The sequence below is a fragment of the Mycetomoellerius zeteki genome, unplaced genomic scaffold (genome assembly GCF_001594055.1).
Source record: "Mycetomoellerius zeteki isolate Tzet28-1 unplaced genomic scaffold, Tzet1.0 scaffold47, whole genome shotgun sequence".
NCBI classification, from domain to species: Eukaryota; Metazoa; Arthropoda; class Insecta; order Hymenoptera; family Formicidae; genus Mycetomoellerius; species Mycetomoellerius zeteki.
In genome coordinates, this window is record NW_017257468.1 from 415,986 (window position 1) to 439,523 (window position 23,538).

General features: G+C 35.3%; 6 protein-coding genes across 14 annotated transcripts in view; 2 read left to right on the top strand and 4 right to left on the bottom strand.

Moving 5' to 3' along the window:
- LOC108727054 (protein IWS1 homolog A) overlaps nt 1-2,487 on the bottom strand; it is a 45,686-nt gene extending 43,199 nt beyond the window's left edge. For 5 of the 6 annotated variants that reach the window (XM_018454952.1, XM_018454954.1, XM_018454953.1 and 2 more), the window contains exons 1-2: nt 2,210-2,486; nt 539-1,578 (exon numbers count right to left, since the gene is read on the bottom strand). In XM_018454952.1, the coding sequence (XP_018310454.1) occupies nt 539-1,578; nt 2,210-2,302 (1,133 nt within the window). In that variant the 5' untranslated portion in view covers nt 2,303-2,486. Of the gene's footprint in view, nt 1-538; nt 1,579-2,209 lie in introns of all 6 variants that reach the window. The other variant, XM_018454957.1, reaches the window with a different exon arrangement.
- A 1,588-nt stretch (nt 2,488-4,075) lies between these two features.
- Nucleotides 4,076-8,905, top strand: Calr (calreticulin). Its single transcript, XM_018454977.1, has 8 exons — nt 4,076-4,225; nt 5,924-6,028; nt 6,113-6,316; nt 6,684-6,835; nt 7,246-7,512; nt 7,601-7,837; nt 7,983-8,126; nt 8,334-8,905. The coding sequence occupies exons 1-8, from the start codon at nt 4,141-4,143 to the stop codon at nt 8,349-8,351; spliced, it is 1,212 nt and encodes a 403-aa protein (XP_018310479.1). The 5' UTR covers nt 4,076-4,140; the 3' UTR covers nt 8,352-8,905.
- Nucleotides 8,906-9,209: 304 nt separating this feature from the next.
- LOC108727057 (E3 ubiquitin-protein ligase TRIM23) lies at nt 9,210-13,249 on the bottom strand. 4 transcript variants are annotated; one of them, XR_001936826.1, is made up of 7 exons: nt 12,817-13,249; nt 11,869-12,429; nt 11,487-11,595; nt 10,981-11,354; nt 10,318-10,686; nt 9,775-10,036; nt 9,210-9,495 (listed from the first exon to the last, which is right to left on the bottom strand). XR_001936826.1 is itself a non-coding variant. In XM_018454966.1 (7 exons), exons 2-7 carry the CDS (start codon nt 12,883-12,885, stop codon nt 9,878-9,880), a joined length of 1,641 nt encoding a protein of 546 aa, XP_018310468.1. In that variant the 5' UTR covers nt 12,886-12,950; nt 13,141-13,249; the 3' UTR covers nt 9,588-9,877. The 4 variants fall into 4 exon arrangements, 2 of the variants coding, with proteins under 2 accessions (XP_018310468.1, XP_018310467.1); XR_001936825.1 differs by having other exon boundaries at nt 9,210-9,547; XM_018454966.1 differs by lacking the exon at nt 9,210-9,495 and having other exon boundaries at nt 9,588-10,036; nt 12,817-12,950; nt 13,141-13,249.
- A 344-nt stretch (nt 13,250-13,593) lies between these two features.
- Nucleotides 13,594-14,465, top strand: LOC108727073 (U11/U12 small nuclear ribonucleoprotein 25 kDa protein). Its single transcript, XM_018454989.1, has 2 exons — nt 13,594-14,025; nt 14,149-14,465. The coding sequence occupies exons 1-2, from the start codon at nt 13,747-13,749 to the stop codon at nt 14,398-14,400; spliced, it is 531 nt and encodes a 176-aa protein (XP_018310491.1). The 5' UTR covers nt 13,594-13,746; the 3' UTR covers nt 14,401-14,465.
- Nucleotides 14,466-14,792: 327 nt separating this feature from the next.
- Nucleotides 14,793-16,003, bottom strand: LOC108727070 (ATP synthase subunit s-like protein). Its single transcript, XM_018454984.1, has one exon. The coding sequence runs from the start codon at nt 15,891-15,893 to the stop codon at nt 15,084-15,086; it is 810 nt and encodes a 269-aa protein (XP_018310486.1). The 5' UTR covers nt 15,894-16,003; the 3' UTR covers nt 14,793-15,083.
- Nucleotides 16,004-17,464: 1,461 nt separating this feature from the next.
- CYLD (ubiquitin carboxyl-terminal hydrolase CYLD) lies at nt 17,465-22,819 on the bottom strand. Its single transcript, XM_018454951.1, has 11 exons — nt 22,062-22,819; nt 20,778-20,922; nt 20,450-20,683; nt 19,734-19,909; nt 19,535-19,648; nt 19,215-19,438; nt 18,889-19,061; nt 18,508-18,804; nt 18,305-18,420; nt 18,016-18,232; nt 17,465-17,834 (listed from the first exon to the last, which is right to left on the bottom strand). Exons 1-11 carry the CDS (start codon nt 22,533-22,535, stop codon nt 17,644-17,646), a joined length of 2,361 nt encoding a protein of 786 aa, XP_018310453.1. The 5' UTR covers nt 22,536-22,819; the 3' UTR covers nt 17,465-17,643.
- Between the last annotated feature and the right edge of the window lie 719 nt (nt 22,820-23,538).

Below are 23,538 nucleotides of genomic sequence, written 5' to 3' on the forward strand. Positions count from 1 at the left end.
TTACATACATTAATTACATTTTTATCTTTATTTTCGTAGAAATAAAATTAAATGATTAGAATCAGTAATAAGTATTAATTGTTCTCCTTTATGTCTTTACATTTATTATTAAAATAATAAAATTTATTTATGTAAGAACTATCTTCTAATATAATTATAGGACTCTGCACTAATCATATAAAAAAAGTTTCAATCGAATTGACTGGAACTGTGATATTTTGTAGAAATCATGAGGTACAGATCAAAAGTTTCTAAAATCATAAAATATGGGCAGATTTGCTCTGCCATTTGAAAGTTGCTAAAATTTATAGTAAATAAATATTTAATCAATAAAAAAATAATATAGTTAAATCAAATTTTAATGTTTATATAAAATAAAATTATATGCTTACATTTAATAAATATTTACTTAGAACCATTTAACAAATATTTATTAAAATTCCTTTCAATGTAAATGGGAAATCCTTTATGAAAAATATACATATAATATATATTTTTTTAGAAAAATATAAAATAATAATGTAGTGTGTTGAACTACCTGCGCTCCTCAGCACTGTCCTGATAAAATCTGTATTCTACAATGTCCGTTCTTTTCGTTCCAGATCCCACTCCATTAATTTGCACCTCTTTCTCTCCATTAATCATTTCCTCGCGCTGCGATCGAATGCTCGAGCTGGAAATATCCTCAAAGGTATCGTTCGCATATCCGTTTTCAGCCAGACTTTTCGAACTGTTGGAAACCATCACGGAAGAGTTTTCGTCTGTTACGTGTTTAGAGCCGTCGGAAACGGCGACGGAATCTTCAATTTTAGTCACAAAGCTTTCTTCGACGTGGGAAAGTTCCGAAATAATTTCACTGCCGTTCTCCATCGTGCCGATCGACTCCTCGACAACGCTATTGTCGCGCAGAGATTCCGAATCGTTAAGATTATTTTGAAGTTTCTTAGAATCTACCTTTTTCGACGTTTCTGTCATCGCTTTGACGTCGCTAAAACGTTTTTTTTTATCGAGACGCATCCTGGAAGTCTCGTTCGATTTTCCAGACAGTCTTAGTCGCTTTGAAATTGAATTATCAGACGGCGCTTTCCCCCTGGAGATTTCGGATGATTTGCTGGACTCCTTTCCTCCTTCGGACTTCGCAGTAGTTCTTGTTCTCTCCAAACGTCCAGAAGATCGTCCGCTGGCCGTGAAGGAGTTTCGCCGCGATGTTTTCGAGCGCGAGAGTGATTTTGACGGAATTACCGAGTCATCGAGCACGCTTTCGATCAAACTGCTCTCTTGAATCGTCATTAGGTCCGAGATAAGACTTTCTTGCTTTTCTGCGGAACGCGACGATTTATCATCTGATGGCGACGCATCCTCAAGATCAATCTCGGCGGCTTCCTCGGGAAGTTTCGCACTCACTTTGTCTGGCGTCAATATTTCATTTCTCAACGAAAATTTTGCTTCCTCTGTATGTCCTTCAAATCGAGTATCCGGCATTTTTATATCGAGCTTGAGCTTTGTGGCTTTTCTTGGCGATTCTTTCGAACTGTCCAAAGGAACCATTGAGACGCTGCTTATCGAGCTGTCCGTATCCTGAAATTATTACATTAATGTTGTAATATTGTCAATTTCTCAAAAAGAATTTAACTCCTGTAGAACGACTAACGCTAATATTACCTCAATATTAGAATTTCCTACTTAACAATGAAACTGTTATATACAACACATATTAATTATATCACATTTGTTGAGTGGAAAATTATATTGACTTAATGTTACTGTTAGTTTGTATGCTGCGGGCTATAATCGCATCGTTCTAAAATATTAGGATTAATATCCATATTCATAATCAGACCTTATATTTAAGGCTTTCTTAAATTTATTTTAAAATTTAATTATTTAATTAAATTATTTATCTTCAGATAAATAATTTAATTAAATAATTGACTATGAATACAGGTATAAATGACGAATATATATTATACACAGAAATAAAAATAAACATTATATAAAAATAAAACAATTGGAAAAATTGCAATATTAGTAATTTTAATTAAAAAATACACATTATATAATAATAAAACAATTGGGAAAATTGCAATATTAGTAATTTTAATTTAAAATTTGAGAATAAATTATAATTCTAATATTAATTTTTAACATTGGAAAATTTCTTTTTATGGATTTCTGTCGACTATTTTTCTTTTCTTTTCAGAATATTTACCTCTTTCCATTTCTGCTCCTTGCTTTTCATCTTGTATTTCTCCTCGATCTCTTTCAGACGCGCCAGCGCCGCGTTTGCTTTTGAGGAGAGCATTTCTTTCTCTCTTTCTTTTTTTAGGTCCGAATGTTCTAAATTTGTCTAAAAATTCTGTGCTCGACTTTATACATGTGCATCACTTGTAAATTTCAATTCTCCACAAAGTAACGAGAGACGAGTATCTTGATTTTGAAGTGAGTCACGGTAACTTGTTCTATTCGTTCTCGCCATGACAAGTTTGCTTTCTCGTTGCCGTGGAAACAGTGTGGGGCATATCACAAGAAATATCGACGGCCATTGAGTCATTAGACCAATTGAATATAAAATGTATTTACAGACAACGTACTTTATCGCGGTTTGGAAATATGAGTGAAATTTTGATAACGATCATTTAATTATATTTTTATAATTTAAATATTTAATAAGAACACATGGCGTGGCAGTTTAAAATATATTCTGCTGATTCTTTTATCAATCCCAGCAAATACCAATGTAACTCACGTGTTGCATTATATCATTATATATTGTTTACATCAAAATTTAGATAATTCTAATTTGTGACATCACAACTCATAGCGTTTTTCACTGACAACTGGTACGCACTCAGTGCACATTAAAATTGTTGTACACTAACCTAATCTGAAAGTAAAAGTGAGATATCTCAATTAATAAAATATCAATGTATGTTTCATCAAATAGCACAATAAAATGTATTGAAGATTACGCGATTAAATCCGTTTCTATATTTTTATTAAACGTACATCTTTACGTCGATTTGTGTACAATAGCTTTAAAGTATACTTTAAGTGCGCACAAGCTCTGTGAAAAACACTATCAGTTCAATGCACGTTCCTTTTCATTCTGAAGGCCATCACGCGTACAAAAATTTTAGTCGTATCGTAAGGTCGCAAACAAATCGACCAATCGCAATCAAAATTAAGATCTCGCGTTTTTAAACGCTCGACTGTGATTGGCCGATTTATTTACGGCATTGATAAATGCAAGATTCAACTGACATTTGCACAAGCTGAGAATAATAAAATACGTCATTAAGGCTAGGTTGTTCCATCTTTCGGTAAACTTCAGCTCGCTGTCTTTCTCTCGTACGCTCTTACTCTTTTGTTTATCCAGTAGGTAAATTACCATATACTTTATCCGAGAATGGAACAACCGACCTTAAATTATAATTATAATTAATTAAATAAAAAATCATTTATAATCAATTATTCTTCTTAACTAATAACTTATAAATAAATAATTATCCGAGTATATACAAAATACTTACATTAATTTTGATTCAGAGTGAATCAACTCGAATATTTATTTATAAGTTATTAGTTAAGAAGAATAATTGATTATAAATGATTTTTTATTTAATTAATTATAATTATAATTTAAGGTCGTGTGAAACTTGTGTGAAACTGGAAAGCAAACTATCGAGAATTAAAGAAGAGACCGTAAGATTTACTTTTTCTTCAAAAGAAATTGCGAATTCTTTCAAAAACCGCGTGCATTCGATCGCCAATCGGCGGCTTCCGTTGCATCGGGCGATTCCGTCTAAACTCGGCTGATCCCGCTTTCCGCGTGCTGCCGTATCGACGATAGATAAGCAGCCGCGATAAATCGGCGTGACGTAAGAGTTGCGCGTGGCGCGGCGCGGTGAACGGCGCCGGTGACTGCCACGGTGCGGCGCACCGCTGGTTAAGCGTGGTCGGCGCTGATTGGCCGTTCGCATCGTCCGCCAATCGGCGCCTTCCATCTGTCTACCTCGGCCGCCGTAAACTCGCCAACCACGTCCGCGGAGCGAGCATTATCGGCCAGTTCGTCGTGGTGGTAGGTTCCTTTTTTTCGTCGTCGATCTTCTCGGACTCACGTCGTCCTGTCGGCGTGCGAAAATGCGAGCCTCCTGCGCGTTCGTCGTACTCTTGGCATTTGCCGTGGCCACGGCGGAGGTGTATCTCGACGAGAAGTTCAACGATGGTGAGTAAAAAGCTAATTAATTTTGTCGATCACAAAGACCCGGCCCGGCGATGAACAATCGTTTGGGTGGTGGTGGTGGTGGCTTCTCTCCCTTTGCCACGAAGACCGTCTCGCGGATCTCGCGACGAACCACACCCTCGATTATTCGCCGCCACGCGTGTCGTATCCATCGAGAGGATAACACCGACGAAGAAACGACGACGGTAACGTCGTCTTCGTGCGCGGTGAAATGACGTGAACGGCACGGCGGTCTTTTCTTGGTAACCGCACGCCCTGCTGCGCTCCGATGGTCCGTTCCATCTCGCCGGCCGACGGTCGCGTATCTTCCGCGGGAGATCGTCAGTTAACACGACGGGAAATTGTTAAGAACCGTATCGTGACACATCGTGTTTCCGCATTTCAAGCCGTATCGGCCATATGTGCCTTTCTGTAGAGTGAGAGAGAGGGAGAGAAAGAGAAATGAAGAAAGAAAGAGGAAAAGGACGAGAGAGGGGCATCGCGAAAAATCGAGTGAGCGACACGCAGACGAAACGTCGGAAGTCGCTTCTCATGGCAGGCGCCGCTGCGCGGCATCTTGCTTGCCGCCGCCGCCACCGCACCGCCGATATGACGCCGCACAGATCGATCCTGTAACGTAAAGCTCGACTCCGGCGGTGAACGGCGCCGACGACCGGAGCCTCCGTCGCTCCGATCCGAGGCGAGAACTCCGACGTGGCCGGGGCAAACGGGCTCCACAGGTCCGTTTGCGTCATCACGTATATCTCTCGGCGCTCTTCTTTCCTGTGCGCCTCCATTCCGTTTTCTTCTCTGTCTCTCTCGCGCGAATCCACCGCGCCTGTGGCCGTCTCGCTTCGAGTACAGAACGTATTCGACGAACGGATCTTGTCGTCGACGCGGACGTTATCCCGTTAAATACAGGATTTTGAGCGAGCAGCATCGTCCCTCCCATCGCACTTCGTCCTTCAAGCTCGTATCATTTTAAAGTATAAAAAGATGACGGACCTTCGAACTCTTCTTTTTTTGTAGCTCGATTTCTTTTTTTGTGTATCGAGCTGACGTGGAGCCGGAGGTAGTCAGGCCTTGATGAAAGAAAAGAATTGCAAGAGAAACGGATCTCTTATGTTGCCGATGACAATGGAAGCGCGACAATTAGACTTCGTTCCTCCTTGTCTCTTGCATATTGAATTATCGTTGAAATTAAGTACGCCGGCGAGGAAGTATTATCTTTTCGCCTCTCGGCGGCCGTTGCCTTCTTAATTTTTAACCGGTTCTCCCCCTCCTCCTCTCCTTGTTTCTCCTGCACGGGAATCCGATAGAAGTTGTCTGTAATTTATACGTTGCTGTTTTATATTTATTGCTTCTCTGATAAATTGAGATTCTAGGAAATATATAATTTTTTGTTTTTAGGTGGAAGTCGAAAAATATTATAGCTTGTAAATATATTACAATTTTATCAAGAAATTTTTTTTAAATGGGTTTTTATTTCCCTCATTAATGGTTTTCAAATCTAAGATTCAACATGTGATTCATTAAGTAAATTTATTAAAATAAATAAAACAAAGTAAATTAAAATAAATAAGTTTTAATGAAATGTACTATAAAATATATATTTTATTAAATAAATTGAGTGTTTATAGTTATGAAAATGTACATTAAAAATTGTTATATAAGTTCACAAAGAGATTGTCAATATTTCAGATTCCTGGGAAAAGAATTGGGTTTATTCCGAGCATCCTGGTAAGGAATTCGGAAAGTTTGTTTCAAGCTATGGAAAGTTCTGGAACGATCAAGAAAATGATAAAGGTAATTTAAAAGGAATATAGAAAACTTGTTACAAAATACAAAATTCACTTATGTAACGAGACTATTTTGTCAAATTTTTCTCAGGTATCCAGACGTCGCAAGACGCAAGGTTTTATGCTCTCAGTAGCAAATTCACTCCATTTAGCAATAAAGATAAGAACCTCGTTATTCAATTTACTGTAAAGCATGAACAGAACATTGACTGTGGAGGTGGATATGTTAAAGTATTTGACTGTTCTCTCGATCAGAAAGATATGCATGGTGAAAGCCCTTATCAGATTATGTTTGGTAAGTTTCCTTATCAGAATATATTATTGATAGCAAATAATCAGTTATACCGAGCCTAAGAGTCACTGATCATATCAGTATATGATAAGTGCTACAGGAACTCGGAGAGAAATACTCTTTCATTATGCCCTGTAATAAGTACCTATACATATTATAGGCACCAGAAAAGATATATATTCATTAAAGAAGCTAATTAGCTTAGATAAAGTTCAAATTATCTTGCTTGTTTTATGTAAAAGTGACTTCATATCATCAATTTAAAAATTATTACATGCGAAATGATTATGCACATAAAATTTAAATATATGTAGTATTTATTTTTTTTATTTATCGATTTCAACTCAATGATATTCTTATTTCTATACAGGACCGGATATCTGTGGACCCGGAACCAAAAAGGTTCATGTTATCTTTAGCTACAAAGGAAAGAATCTTTTAATCAACAAAGATATCCGTTGCAAAGATGACATTTACACGCATTTGTACACTCTGATTGTCAAACCTGATAACACTTACCAGGTAAATATGCGCTACGTTCATGTAAAATTATAACTGTTGTAAGACATGGCATACAGAAAAATTTAAAATGTAAGCAGTAAGGAAATGAACATGTTGAATTTACTACTGCTTACGTTACAGCGTTACAGTCTCTGCTAGGATTAACCATTTCGCTTCCTGCTTACGTTTTACTGTTTAAATTTTTTTATGTCTTGGCCTTAAATATTATCGAGCCTAGAGTCACATGTTCTCACTGATTGCCGTGGAGGATAGGTGCTACAGGATCTCGTAGAACAAAGATTATCTTGTTTGATAAGTGTATAGAGAGAATACCGCTCACTATACGCATTCAGCAAAGATCAACACATCAATAATGTCACTAAATGAAAGTTTATCTGATTTGATGACTCTTCAACAAAATTATTTTTCAGGTACTTATTGATAACGAAGAAGTTGAATCCGGCGAATTAGAGGCAGATTGGAGCTTCCTCCCTCCGAAAAAGATTAAGGATCCATCTCAAACCAAGCCCGCTGACTGGGATGACAAACCCAGCATCGACGATCCTAATGATAAGAAGCCTGAAGATTGGGACAAGCCTGAGCACATTCCTGATCCTGAAGCAACTAAACCCGAAGATTGGGATGATGAAATGGACGGCGAATGGGAAGCGCCCATGATCGACAATCCCGATTATAAGGTTCGTATACCGAAATTGATATGCATTCAGAGGTTTATCAGGTATTTTCCTCATCTGTCATTATTCTTAAAATTATATAATTTTTCAGGGTGAATGGAAACCGAAACAAATCGAGAATCCTAACTACAAGGGACCATGGATCCATCCCGAGATTGATAACCCCGAATACACGGCCGACCCCGAATTGTACAAACGTGACGAGATCTGCGCTATTGGTTTTGATCTGTGGCAAGTTAAATCCGGTACCATTTTCGATAACGTTTTGATCACCGATGATCCGGAGGTCGCGCGCAAATTTGGAGAAGATGTCTGGAAATCCACTTTGGTAAATACTTATTCATTATTGTTGTTGCCTTTTATTTATTTGTCCAATTATTGATACATATAATATGATCAACTCATCATAAATCTCTAAATTCTTAACGATAAAAAAAAATGAGTTAGAAAATATTTTATCCTGTAAATCATAGGAAGGTGAGAAGAAGATGAAGGAATCGCAGGATGAAGAGGAGAGGAAACGGCGAGATTTAGAGGCTAAGGAAAACGAAGACAACAAGGACGATGAGGACGATGAAGACGCAGATGAGGAAGAGCACACTCACTCAGATAACGATGTAAGTATAACGATTTTATGCACCTGAATTTACGTTCTATTTTCAGATTTTACGATTAAACTTGCGCATGATGTTCATATTTTCTCTGATTTTTATTGATGAGAAAAAATTGGAATTCCTCGTTTCTGAGTGTAAACATCCCAATAGATTCTGTCGATTTTATATGATCAACTATGTTAACTGCTTTGTTTCTTGTTTATTTTGCAGGCGCATGACGAATTGTAAATAAATGTGTCGCGTGTGGACACAAACACAGACTGTATTCCAGGAGCTACGTGGTCGCGACACGTTCTAAATTCTCCCACAGGCACAAAATTGTAATCTAAAAAACACACAATAGCAAGAGAGCAGGATAATACCCTTGTTGATTACGTCGCCTATCGTATTGTCCACAAGAACATCATATTGAATTATGTTTTAAGCTTTTAAACCAAATCTCGCCCGGTTTTGCTAGTGTTTTTGGCCTTGCTATCACAGCGCCTAAAACATTCTTAGCCGCTCAAAAAAACTTTCTATTCGAGTGAGTCTACTGTCTCGAAATATTACACGCTTAGCTCAAGTGATCTATATTTCTGCAAAGTGTGTGCTGGAATACGGAAAGAACAGATATTAGAAAATAGAAGACACAAAAGGAGAAGTGTAGAGAAGAAAGAAACGAGAAGAGAGAGTCGTCTAGCCCGTGTCCACCATTGGCGCAGCTCCACAAAAGACTCTAAGTTGTTCCGTTTTTGTTTGTCAAGTGTTTTTATATACATTAAAAGGTAATTGAGATGTAATTTAAATAACACGATGCTATATTATATATAATATATACATTATTTCAATTTCCGTACAATGTACGCGCAAATTCAAAGGAAAAGAAAATCGCTCCAATTATTAAAAAAAAAAAAGCAAAACGTAAGAATGATAGATGTGTGCAAATGTGACTGAGTGATTACAATTGGTATGATTATGTATCAGAGGCAATCCAATAACCATGTAATAAAATAAATAAGACTTTTCTAGATGTGCTCAGGCGTTTATTTTCGTGAGATCTCAAGCGCTCATCTTGATCGAACGCGAAACCCAGTCCTGCTGCTGATCCATTTTCATCATTTGTAGTAATGTGTACGAATCGATTGTGCAAATTGCTTCCAATTACCATTGTATATGTACATATATGCATATACACGCTATTTTATTGTATCATGTTCGAATATAATTAATCTTGTAATTCCATTTTTATATCGGAAAATAAACTGACACCATTTTTCTCCGAAGTGACTATGTCGTGACTTACGAATTACTTTTTTTTTTTTTTTTTTTTTGGTATAGCGTGACTTAACAGAATAGATTTATCTTGTGGATTGACGAGTTAATAAAAAAAGATCTGCGACGATATGATTGATTCATCATTCACACGTTGACATCCATCATGTTGACTTATTGAGCAAATAAAAAAAAAATTCATATTATAAATAACAAAAAAATGATAATTATAAAATATGATCGACGTCGAAATGTGTTATGTGGCTGAGATATTAATTTTTAATATAATTTTCTGAATACGTGCGACATTCGAGTTTATTTTATGAGAACAGCTAGAAAACAAATCATTTTCAACGTCGACTGTACGTACAAATATTTATCTTGCATGATATCTATCTACCTATCTAACTTCAGTCTGCTTCGTACCATCTTAGCGTGGAAATCACAATTAGCGTTACATGTGTCTTCGGCTTTTTCCATACATAATTTTATAAAAAAAAAATTTATACACATTGCGTCGAAAGCCAGTCAAGACCCTGCAACGTACCACTGGCGTTGGTAACTAATGATGAGCCCTGAACGTGCCATATTCTTGCACAACAAAGTTTATGCAAGCCGAGTATATCGACTAATTCCTCCACATTCGCACAGCCAGGAACGTCCTGTAAAAATATGAGTTTGCTTGGAACTTGTGCAATATCTTGTAAAGCAAATGTATTAGTTAGTGGACAATTATTAGACAAAATGACAAAAATTAAATATTAAGCTTTTAATGATATGTAAGTAAATAAATTCGTTGTTTATAAAAATGTAGTAGGACGAATTTAATTAGAGTTATTCATATCATTAGAGCTCAATATTTAAAAAAAATTTTTGTTATTTTGCCCAATATAATTACATTTACTTTATATAAATATTTTAAAGATTGGAACGTTACATTTACCTGTTTATTAGCATATATTAAAAGTAGAGCATCCTTCAATTCTCGTTCATAAAGTATCTTTGATAATTCTTTTCGTGCCTCTTCGAAACGAGATCTATCGCTAGCGTCAACCACGAAAATAACAGCTTGCGTGTTATGATAGTAATGCTTCCACAGTGGTCGGAACTTCTGATGACCGCTAACATCCCAGAGAGTAAATACGAGATTCATGTACTCCAAACTTTCAACGTTGAAACCGATAGTGGGAATCGGTGGATTTGGCAGCGTGACGCCTCGCATAGCAGATAAAATGCTCGTCTTTCCCGCACCATCCAGTCCTAGGATTACTACGCGCATATCGATCTTTGTTCCAATGTGTATTCTATTATCCTGTTATAAAAAAAAATGAAGAATTAGAAAAAAATATTTATTAACTATATTAAGAAAAAGATAAATATTAAAAAAATCATAATTTAATATTACTGATTATTTCCATTATAAAAAAAATTGAAACTACTTGAAATGCTTGAAAAAACGAAGATTAAGATATAAGTTTACTATAATTGCTTTATAATATCGCTCTAAGCTAGTTATTTAAAATAAAAAAAATTATCCTACAATTAAAAAAACAATTAGGATGTTATACAATTCATTCTATATTCATAATGAAAATTGTCTACAAACCCTGCTAAATATAATGGGAATGGAGGATTCAGGACTGAGAAAATCCGGTCCTAATTGCGCATAATGTTGCTGCTGTTGCTCCAATGTCGCCAGCACTTCCTTGACTTTTTCTGAGCTGCTCAGCAACTTCCAATCCTCGGAATCGAGTATGCTTTCGCATTGGATGCATACACCGGCCACTTGCGATCTTGTGGTCGTGAGATCTTTCTGTTGTTGCCTCAGTGCACAAAGTCTACCGCGAGTTTCCGTCTCGATGTACGCCATCGCCGTTTTCTCTTGTTCGGTCAAAATAGCACGTAATTCCTCGAAATGGTATCGCACCCTCCTCCTCGCGTCTTCGATCGCCCAGCCTTCCAATTCTTCGATTACTATTTCTGAAAACATAAAAACATAAATTGAGAATAAATAAAATGATGAAATACAAATTAGAAAAACGTTTAAAAATATTGAGACTTTTTCCAAATTGCTAATTAGGTAAAATTTTAGAAAAAAATAGAGATAAATACCTATTTTATGTGCGGTATCTCTCATGCTTTCCATAAACTGTGTCATCTTCTGCAATGCTGCGATAATGGACTTCCTGATGTTTTCGGCTTCTTCCTCGACCAATACCGGCTATAATTAAAATTTAAAACAGGTAAGATATTGGAACATATCGACATATAAAGAGAAAAATTATAGATGCTTTTAAGCTTCTCCATGGATTTTTTCTATATAGGAGCTGTTATCTCAGTGTTCAGATGCATTATTAGAATGTCAAGATAGAGAAGCTGCTCCTCATCCTGATGAAGTGAACTGCAATGTTCACGAAACGTTGGCATTCTAATAATGAATCTGAATACCGAGATAATCTGCATAATTCTTCTGTATAATTATAAATGACGTTACCTTGTGTGTACTATGTTTGCCATATTCTTTACATAGGTAGCACATCAAGGAATTGTGACAGCCTTCCTGAGTACACGTGAATTCAGCTACGTCTGCCGTGTGTATTGGACAGCGAGGCTTCTCACGTGGCTTCTCCGACAGCGGCACGCGTCTGTGTTTGCCCAGGGTCTTGGACGAATGTGTGGTGGTGTCGCAAGCCTCACACAGGTGTGTGGCACAGACAGTACAATAAAGAACTGCAGTATGCGCCTCGTCCTCGTCGCACGATAGATTTGACTGAAGCCTCTCGCGCTCCAACACCAGCGTTTTCTGGCTGTTGGACTGCTCCAGTCGTTCAAGCAGCTCGATAAGCGCAAAGTTCTTCTTCAAACTATAGATACTGTTCTCGTGAATGGCGGTAGGTTGCCGATCAAAAGGACATAGCAGAAACTGCTGCTCCGACATGCAAGTCCTCAACCGCAGTAAGCACGAGTGGCACACTGTGTGTCCACAGTGCAACAAACGTGGCACCTTTACACCGTCCACTGTGAAAACCTCCTCGCAAACTCGACATTCCAGAACCTGTCAATATTTACAATATAATCTTGTAAACTTTTAACCAAATAAAATATTCAATTAAATATGACTAATTTAATGAACTTAATCAAATGAAATATTTAATTAAATCCCTACAAAATATATAATTATTATATTTGTAAACAATGTGATTCTGAGTGACTGTGACCAAATTCCGATTAATTCAATTGATTAATTCAATCATAAAAATGGTCACAGCAAAATTTCTAACAATATAATTCGTTTCGAATTTTCATAATCGTCCAATTAATAAGAAAATTAATAATTTTATATCTATAATCTATATCTTAAAAAACTACGGATATCACTCATCAATCGAAGTTTAGTCGAAATCACTCTTGATGCATTATCGTTCCCAAATTTGTCTCTCACATTTGATTTGGGCACAGTTTTTAGCGAATGCTTCGTGTATTTACTCAGTCGATCCGCGTTCTCATCCATTGCGGAGATCAGTGGAGAATCTGACTGACGTTTCGTTTGTTCGTTTCCTCGTCCAAGAAATCCAACTGCAGTTCACGCGACAGAAATCAACAGTAAAATTAGCTCTGAGCGCGAAAGTGCTTGAATTAATTTAAATTTGTTTAAATCATTAAACCAGGGTGAAATCACGGAATGACGTAGCGACACCGTATCTGCGCGTACGATATTGACGATGCGAGATGTTTTGCATTCTAATCTAAAATCCAAATTATTTACGGAAATCTTCCTTCGCCAAATCCACTTACCTCGTCCCTCGTCTTTGGGAAGTTTCTAGGGAATTTTGGAAAACTGCCATTTAAATTTAGGTTTCCTGCCTTCTTCATGAAAACATAGCAATCTTCGGGTGCTGTTTCATTTGTCCGTTTTGTTGATTAGATTATTTTTATTATTATTATTGATTAAATTGTTAATGTAAAACGGCACTTTTTTAATAGTTTTGGAGCACATTAATAATTAATGAGAACTCGGCTTAAAATTCTCTAAGGATAAAAATTTGCTCCAAATTTAATTAAAAAAGTATTGTTTTTAACAAGTTAACCAATAATAATTTGTGTTCCCTAGAAAGTAAAATCTCCAATTGGCTCTCAACAATTTTCCGAATATGGAGGTCAATTGGAGTTGCGCTTATAATTGAAAATCCGAAACAATTTTAAAATATTTGTATGAAAACACGTAGAAAAATAAAAAAAGAAGAAGACCTTTAGAGAATTAATTTGCGTGTAATCTCAATAATGCAAGAATTTTATGAATACATATATAGTTCTTATGTTACAAATTACAAATCTGCTCAGATAGGTTAATATTCCAAATAATAATGACAACATGGACAGTGTCAAAGATACAAAATTCAAACGTGCAATGAAAGATGAAGAAGAATCGTGCAAAGTAGAATCGAAATCTGACACCACACGACTCAGTCATCAGGAATTAGTGAAATTAACCAAGACAACTATAGACAGTCTTGTTGAGCATGAACCATTGCTCTCCGGATTACCTTCGGATGTCACGATAGAAGAACTTAAATCTCAGATCGCAGTTGCGCAAGGACAAGCCATAACTTTATTCTTAAATCGCGGAGAATTGCCAAAGCTCGCAGTGGTGGTAATAATTTATTATTCTTATATGTTTCACAACGCAAATTCAAATTATATAGTATCTTGTCAAATTATGTTCAAATTGCATTGTATTTATCGCTTTAATAACACACTCTTCCCTCTGTTTCAGGTACCTCCACATAACACAACAGTGTTTGATTTGAAAAAGGCCATTAAGAGACACACAAATTTGTCCTTAAAGAGAGAGAACGTCCAGAAGAAGATAAGTTGGAAGCACGTCTGGAAGAAAAATCATCTTTGCTTTGGAGACATTAGACTTTCTAATGATAACGAAAATATTAAAGCTTATGGTATTACTAATAAGGTGGAATTACATTTTACGAAGAGACGTAGGGAAAAGAATAAATTGATGAAAAGTTAGCAGTATTTCTGTACAAATTATTATTTATACTATAATATTCTACTTAACATTGCTAATAGCGAATCAGGCCATTATATTACACTGGATCAGTATACAAAGAGTGCTTTAAAGTAATATAAATAATATACATTAAAAGTATTTACCCATCTCGATCTTTTATGTATCTTTTTTTATACATTTAAATTCTATTTTAATTCTATTTTCTCTTCATACAGATATCTATATATAGTACAAAATTCTGAACCATCAAACATTGTTATTAAATCTAACATCTAGAAAATTAGGAAATAAGATTGAAATGTATTCACTCTTTATTTAATTAAAGAAGACAAAGTGGGTAAATACTTTTTGGTAATTTAAGAAACAATAATGTAAGTAATCTAAATATAGTGGTATAATCTAATCAGTTTTAACAATGAAATGATACATGTAAATTTCACTAAATAATGTGACGATATTTAATTGTCCAAAATATTTATAAATCTTTATATCTAACTTTGCTATAATTTCATGTACAGCAGCTTTTAGTATGCAACAATTTAGTGTAATCCATGAGACTGAATTCGCTATAATTTATAGCTCCTTAAGATTATGCAAAAAATAATTAAATACTGTATAAATAAAGATAAAGATCTTTTCTTACAGTTACAAGCTATATTATGATTCAAATCTTTTATTCGGCATTAATCTTGATTTTTTCCCATAAGAATTTCACAAGTCAATCCTGGTGTGCAATCCTCCAACATGAAGCAAGCTAGTTCAAAAGCGACAGACTTATTACAATTCGTTACAATCAGTTCCTTCAAATTCATCATTCTGTACAGAGATTCCAGGCCTCTTTCAGTGATCTTCTTGCAGCCGGAGATGTCCAGATATTCCAGTTCAGGGAACTCAGCCGAGATCTTGTCCAAGCCCCAATCGTCGATGTTTTTACAGTCCTTGAGACTGAGCCACTTGAGCTTCCTGAGGCCGCATAAGTTACTTAGGCCTTCGTAATGCAGATCAAACCCATTGACGTCCACCGCCTCAAGGATGTAGCTTGGATCGTAACTGCAGGGTAATTCGTATAAGCCCTCCTTGTTCCGTTCCATCCAGCAAGTGTTGCCCTTGAATCTGACCAGGCCGCCGCGATGGACGAGGAAATGAGCGGTGGCTAGATCGGCGCCTAATATCTCGTGCCTCATCGGATTGAACGACTGATTGAATTTGACATATTCAGCCTTATTGTGCTTGAACCACTTTGAGATATTACCGAAGGAGAAGTCGGTTTCTTTGAGAGCGCCCGTGGGAAACCAGAAGAACTTCTTGGGCTTCTCCGGGTCATCTTCGGGTCGGGGTATCACCGAATTCAACTCATTCTCTCGCCATTCGTGCAGTCGTTTCTCATGCTCCACGCTGTAACTACGTGCTACCTGAGCGAGTACGTCATCCGGGAAGCGTGAATACTTGCACAGTTGTTTACCGCGTGTGAATGCCAGTTGCCTCGCTAGCATTATCAGTTAAAGTCTGAATTAATTCAAAGTAAACTTTCGATCTGAAAACGATGCACGCGTGCTGTATTATAACCTAATCTGACTTGATTGAGCAGCTGATTCTGAGTTTGTTCACCTGGTACACAGAATTTTCGGACATTTAGGACATGTTAAAGATTACATTAAAAGGTATTTTCCCTGGTGAAAATTTTTCAGAACTTCTGAATAATTTTATAACTTTATAGAAAGTTTGTCAGTCTCTTTTACAAATTCATAAGTTGGAATATTTTACAGAAGTGTCGAAAAAATTCACAACTTTTCTAGAATTCTTTATATATGTTAAAATTATGAAATATAAAATTTTTTATTTTATAATTTCTGTGATGGAATCTTATAAAATCTAAAAGAATTAAAAATATTTTTTCAGAAATTATAGAATGAAAAATCTTAGAATATTTCTGAATTTACATAAATGAAAAATTTTAAGGAAAGGTAAAAAAAAGATATAGTTAGACTTTTTCAATATTTCTAAAGTGTTCAAATTTGTATAAAAATTAAAAAATTTTTCATCGGAGAGATACAAACTTGATAGATGCATCTGAAATCCTCAAATAAATAATGTATATTGTCAATTTTTTTTATAACTGTATTATGTACAAAAGTATATTCCTGTTTCGACAATATTATCATTGTAAATATTATGAGTATTATGACATGACTAGAAGTCTTTTTCCAACTAATTGTAAGTTACATATGCAAATTCCAGTTAAAAAGAAATGGAGTGTTACTAAATAAAACATTTTAAAAAATTTATTAAGGAGTATATCAGTTCCTTTGTGATGCAAATCTGACAGATGCATCTTCAGTAAATAAATAATGTCAATTTTATTTTTTTTTAACTGTATATTCTGCTTGCATACAAACGTATTATTCCTATTTAAGTATTCCTATTTTGTACATAAATTTTGAGACTTCGGGATTGTCTCAGTCTAAGATCTAAATAGATTTATGTAAATTTATTATATCGTTGCAGAAAGCTAAAAGCAAGAGATTGCACTTTTATAGTAATGCTAGAATCAACATTACTTAAGAATCGACAGGAGTGACAGGAGGTCAATTCCGAATTTATTAGTTGCATTTTATTTACAGTACCATATTTTGTTTCTAAGAAAAAATATTTTACAATTTTGTTCTTAAAAATATTATATTAAATGAGATTATTTGCTTCTTATCGCAATGTAGATATAAACATGCTCAACCATATCTTGTCTCATAGAAGTAACATTTTGCCACGAAATTTTTTGGCTTATGTTTTACGAAACTATAAAATTTCTGTTACGGATTGAGTCGAATTTTGCAACTTGATCCTCAAAATATTATAATAAAAACTTTTCGTTAATATATTTCAAACTTTTCGTTAATATGTTTATCTTCTTAATAAATTACTTGTGGTGTTTGTATTTTTATGCTCATTATTGACCTATCTTCTTAACTAATTATTAATTAACTAACTATTAATTTCTCTATGAGAAAGATTGAACTGATCTTCTCGTTAGATCGAGTCAGATATCAAAACAACTTTTTATTTTGCCTTTTTTCCAAAAGTCGCTTTGTAGCAGATTGCAGATGATTTTCCTGATTAAGAATATCGCAATCACAGAGCGATTCTTTCTTTTATTTTAGCTATGATATGGTTGAATAGAAATTCGTTTTTGATAGAGATTTCCATAGTCTCTCCTGTCGACTATTAAAATATGAGTTGTTTTTCAAGTTATTTGTACATCATAACATCTGGGGATTGATACATGCACATGTATGCATCGCAAAGTAGACGTTTCGCGTGTTCTGGCAAATGGCGATCGTCTTTTAATTCAGTTAAGTAAGTTCCTCCTTCTTCACTCAACCAGTAAGGAAAATCTGGACATGGCACCATCTCCGGTATATTATATCCATTTTGCTCTCCTAATAACAATAAAAGACTTTACATTTAAATAAAAAAATCATTAATACAATTATTTTAATAATTCAATATTTAAAAGATTCTCAACAATAAAATAATTTGATCGATAAAAGATATAAAAAAATATACAAAAGGAATTATATTTTATATTGGTATTTATATAAATATGAGTGAGAAATATACCTTTTCTATCGGCCATGGAATCGAAAAAGCACCACGGAGCCTCCGAGCCAGGACCGCATTTTACAAATGAAACATAGTGCGAAGTTTCGATGCAGACCACCGCGGATAACTCCAAATATAGACGCGGTACGGGACAATGTTCTTGTAGAATTGTAAACTCCATAGGTACATTTAACTTCTTTGGTTCGTGATTTGTTCTTCGTTCATGACGGTGTACCTAAAGAAAATACACAAAATAATTTATTTTTCAATATCTTATGTTTATATATCAATCTCATGCTTTACGAACTTTTTCAAGGCACTGTAAACAGAAAGCTATACTTTCGAGGCCGACGCCGCATTGTCCATAACACTCCTTGCACTCGAATTCCGCCAATTTGCCACACACTGTGCATTGTCTGGGTGCTGCAAAACGACATGTAAACGTTACTGCGAATTGTTTAAAATGAAAACGATTACCGCAACTCGATGTACAATATAACGATACTTAACAGTCTTCGATAATGTCTGTCACATCAAGCAGTAACGTAGGCTGTATTTTCTGATACATTTTAAATGACTTTCCAAAGCGCGGCATTTGTATGATGAGACAGGAAGGAACTTCTTTCAACCTGATGTTACTAGTTAGAAAACTCTGCTCCAATAATTGTTGCACAGTCGGTAGATTTAAATGGTCGTCCTTTTCGACAAACAATTGGTAATGGTAGGCGTCCTGTCCGGAACTTAATTTGAGGAATGGTTCAGCATTCAAAATCTGGGCGACTAGCGACGTTAAGAACTCCTCCGGATCTAAATATAAAAAATATATTAAGAGTCATTAGTAGAACACACATTAGAACCCATAATATTATATTTCGAAATATAAAAGCAGACCTTTTTCTTCGCTAGTGAGACCGGATACTGATGATAGTTTTTCAAGCAACGTCCTGAGTTTCATTACACGATCCGCTCTGACAAACATATTTTTTCTCAAAGGGTTTACAATCTCCTCTCTCAAGACCCTTTGCACTTCTTCATATTGTGGACAATCTTTTTCATTCGGTGGACTAAAAAGTCATTACATAAAAACTTTTATAAGAACACTACACTTACTATATTATATTCATGTAACAAAATTAATTCACGTTTCCTTTCGAAAAGAAATAAATCTTTTTAATCAGTAAATATATATTCAATTACATCGAAACAAAATTAATTACCGAAACAGAAGATTGTCAAATACGCTAGTAAATGTAAACATGCTGAAAAGAGTAGCGTCCAAATAGCACGAATTGTGATGGCCTTGAATACCACGATACTTCCCACATATACTCTCCAAGTCTCCTTTGACAGAGATAGGCCGTACTATACCCGTTATTACAGAACTCTCCATATTACCGAAATTATCGTTATTTATAAGTGCAGGCCGTTCGTTGAGCTTCGTCTGTTTATGACAAATGTTTCCATAATTCACTTATTTTCATAATTAACAAACATGACGTAAATTAATATTGAGAAAATAATAAATCATTCTACTAACACTTTCGTAAAGAGAACAGTGTTCAATGTCTGTGAATACAGCTTTATAAGGCCTACAATGAAAATATCTGACGTCTTTGTAAGTTCCATCAGTACCTAAAGGATGTCCATTATCCTATGAATAAAACACAATGTTCTTCTGTTCTATTATTCTTTTATAAAATGTAAAGCGGTCTATTTAATACACTCATTTTACTTACCAGCTCGACAGCTGCCATCAATTTGCCAGGACTTGTACCAGGCGGTGAGCCGATCCATCGAATAATTCCGTAATGGACATCTGAATCCAGAAGTACTTTCACATTAGAACCCACTATCAAATCTTCTTTATTCTCTACTCTGTTGAATTTCTTGGTTTCGTTTTTCTCACCATTACCTATTGCAATTAACAGCTAGTTGTAATTGATTGTCGTATTATTCAAATATGTAACGTTTAAAGGCAATGTGTAAAGAATAATCACTTTTCTGATGTAAAAGTATAAATATTATCGCGGAAGAATAAACGTATTTGAGTTAAAAGTGCAGTAGAGGTAGCATGTCAACTGTATCTTACTGTAATCCAACATTATTCCACGCATATCTTCCACATCACTGTATACATTTGATTCTATATCACTACTCCATTTGTGCTCCAATACAAAAATAGGAATGTTCTGCAGTTCTGCTGCCATTGTTAAACCAAAATACAATAGTTTTAAAGCGCTTTATAACCTGGCAGCAGCCCTCTAGGAAGTTGGGCTAGGTTTTGTGCATCTATTTTTAAAATACCTGAGCTATTATTAACTCCCTCTATCGCACGAAGGAAACTAAAGTCCAACATTGGGGCTAATTTAGTTTTGGGATTCTTAGGGAAAAGTATCGATAGAATAAGTACATATTTAATAAATATTTGTTGCTTTTACGATTGTAAAATTACCACATTTAAAAAGAGTATGATCGACGGTTTGAGTATAGTTATTAATATCATTTTCAAGATCTGACTTCCCGGTTTGATGGCGTTCTTTTAGTATATTGACAGATTCTTGATTGTTATTCTTGTTGTCATCAAATAGAGTAAACTGTTCTAATAAAACAGCTGGTGTACTGTCAAGCACAGATCTTTTCTTATCGTTATTATAGTCAGTTCCTGTATTATTTTTCAAGAGCAATACTGAAATAAAAATATTCAAATTGCATGATTATAAAATTAACGTAGAAACATTGATTAATAAATGATTAATTAGTGAATTATGATTAATGGATACTTTTTTCAATGCTGCCAGAAATGGAGTCAGTTTCTTTATAAGGTAATATATTATTTATAGTAGCGAATATTGTAGCAGCATTCCAATGTGTGGGAATAAAATATTCTTTAGTCAATAAGGATGTTTTGGACAGTTCCTGACTTTCCTGTAATATATATATATATACACATAATTATTGTTAATTGCATTCTATATTGATGCACATATGTTCACTTATTGTTTATTATATTATAAATTTATCTTAAAGAGTCAAATACTTCCTTTTTATTAGGATATATCCTGTAACCAGTCTTTCGATAAAGATTAAAAGATATAATTTTATATTTTTTGAACAAGCTTTTCATTTTTCAAATTAAATATTTTTATAATAAAATTTAATATATTCTTAAATAAGATTTATTTAAAATTAATCCAAAAGTAAAACTATGTTATTTGCTGACTTATTTTGGAATTTAGTTCATTAAAATTTTATTTGTCTCTTTTTATATATGTAATAAATATAGGTACAAGAAAGAGCTATGACTTTATATACAGGAGATAGACAAAATAATATGAATACCTGAGAAATACGTTATTTATTTTATTATTAATAAGAGAGTTGACCTATGATTTGCCTTATTCACACATTCTATCCTTATTGGAATAGAATCATACAATTTTCAAATAGTCATCAATATAATATATTATCTTTTAATAAATCTTTTAATTGTTTATATAAATAATATTTGAGAAAAAAATTTACTTCATTTTCCAAAATTATTCACTGTTCTCTCCATCTTTCCTGTAATAATAGCCTGTGATTTAAATATAATTGAATTTTTTGTAGTTTTAAAGAATAGAGTAAAAAACAGATTTTCTCTTCCAATATCTTTTAAGTAATTAAAAGATGTTTTGATAGAAGAATAACATTGCATCACAACTGTTGCTATATTCTTCAAGCATGATTATTCCAACAATGATAGAATCTGTACTAAAGACAAATGATAGACCAACTTCTTATTAATAAAACAAGTAATATATATTCCTCAGATGTTTACAGTTATTTTATCTATTTCTTGTATATGATATATTATTGGTCTGTTTTTTGTTCCTGTACTAGACTGCACTAGAACTCTCTTTCTCGCTTTCAATAAATATCAAACATACATTTATCTCATTTTAAGTTCCAAAAGAGTACATTAGTTCAGCCACAGAAAACAGACCTTATGTTACTCTATTTTACATTATAAAACTGAGAATTTAAACAAAAGCAGCAGCAACTAAAAGCGGCTTTAGTTAATTCACCACTAGTTCAAGGCCAAAGTAATGTCCCAATCCGAGCTGCGACACGGGTCCGATGTATCTGACAAACGCCAATTCTCTAGCACGTCTGTTAGCGGGATCGGAGCAGTACCAGGCTACGTCGTTCACAGATATATTTCTTATCTGCTCGCACAGAGCCTCGTCGTTCGCCAGTCGGATTCTCTCCTGAAGAGACTGAACAGCGAGCAGGTACTGCCAGACCTTCTGCGACACGGGGATCAGGTCGTACTTGTGGCAACGCCATTCCGTGCCGCACCAGGTCTTAGATCCGCCGACGGTGTCGGTCACGCGTATCCTCAACACGCTCTCCCTCAAATCCTCCAGTGCTTCTACAAGCATTCCTAGACGTAACTCGTTAACGTTTACGTCGCACGCACCGAATATCCGTATCAATACCGTGTCTTGCTTGGCAACATAGTGCTGCAGGACCCGGCGTTCCTTGCTACTGTCTTCCATGGCCCGGTTTATTACGCGATCATCGCCTGGACGAGAGAAACATTGATCTTCGCTTCTCAACGTGTTCGCCTGTCAACCTCTTGAAGTTTACCTCGTCTTTCCACTTTCCTTGAAAAATTACATGTTACTTTTGATCGACTATTTTATCTTCCTTCAAATTTCTGTCTCTTTCGAGTTTTCCTTTCTTGTATTACATATTTCGTTGGATCGAGGAGAAAATTTACTTTATCATCTGACAACTCGATCAACACATACACGGCGAGGACGAATACGGGCCTACGGGGAAATCGGCAAAAATTGAAAGCAGAAGCTGTCAAACTGGCTAGGGAATTTCTTTTTCGTGTTTGGACTTTTGGACGTGCGAGGCCATGATTTAGGAAGTTCGTTACGCTATTCCGAGTTTACACCTTAACGGAAAAACAGTGGCCAATCACAACTCGCGCTGGTAGTAAGTAGTACAAAAAGCCGAAATTGTCGACTACCAGCGTGAATTCTGATTGGCTGCTGCTTTTCCATCAAGATATGAACGCGCCCTTAGGCCCGGTTTTTCATTATCTGGTTAAGGGCCAGTACTCTAGTTTCCACCGAAGGTTCAAACCGGGTCAGAATGCAAGAACCAACCAACTACAGTCGAGCATTCCTCTGTAATTCGACTGTAACAGGGGAATGCTCGACTGTAGTTGGTTGGTTCTTGCATTCTGACCCGGATCGAACCCTCGGTGGAAACTAAGCCACTGTCACCAAGTTCAGTTAATTGGCCAGTTAGTCCATCGGAATTGACCAATCGCGATTGGTGGCCCTTATGCGGGGTCTACAATAGAAGTCGTAGCAGTCGTAGGTCTTAAATCGTAGAAAATTGACCAATCACAGTCGAATATGAGAAGAATAATCAACCGTGATTGGTCAATTTTCTACTTAAGCCCTTACGATCGCTACGACTTGTAGACTCCGCATTATGCATGGTCTACAATGGCAGTAGCAGTAGTGGATGAGACTGTAAGGG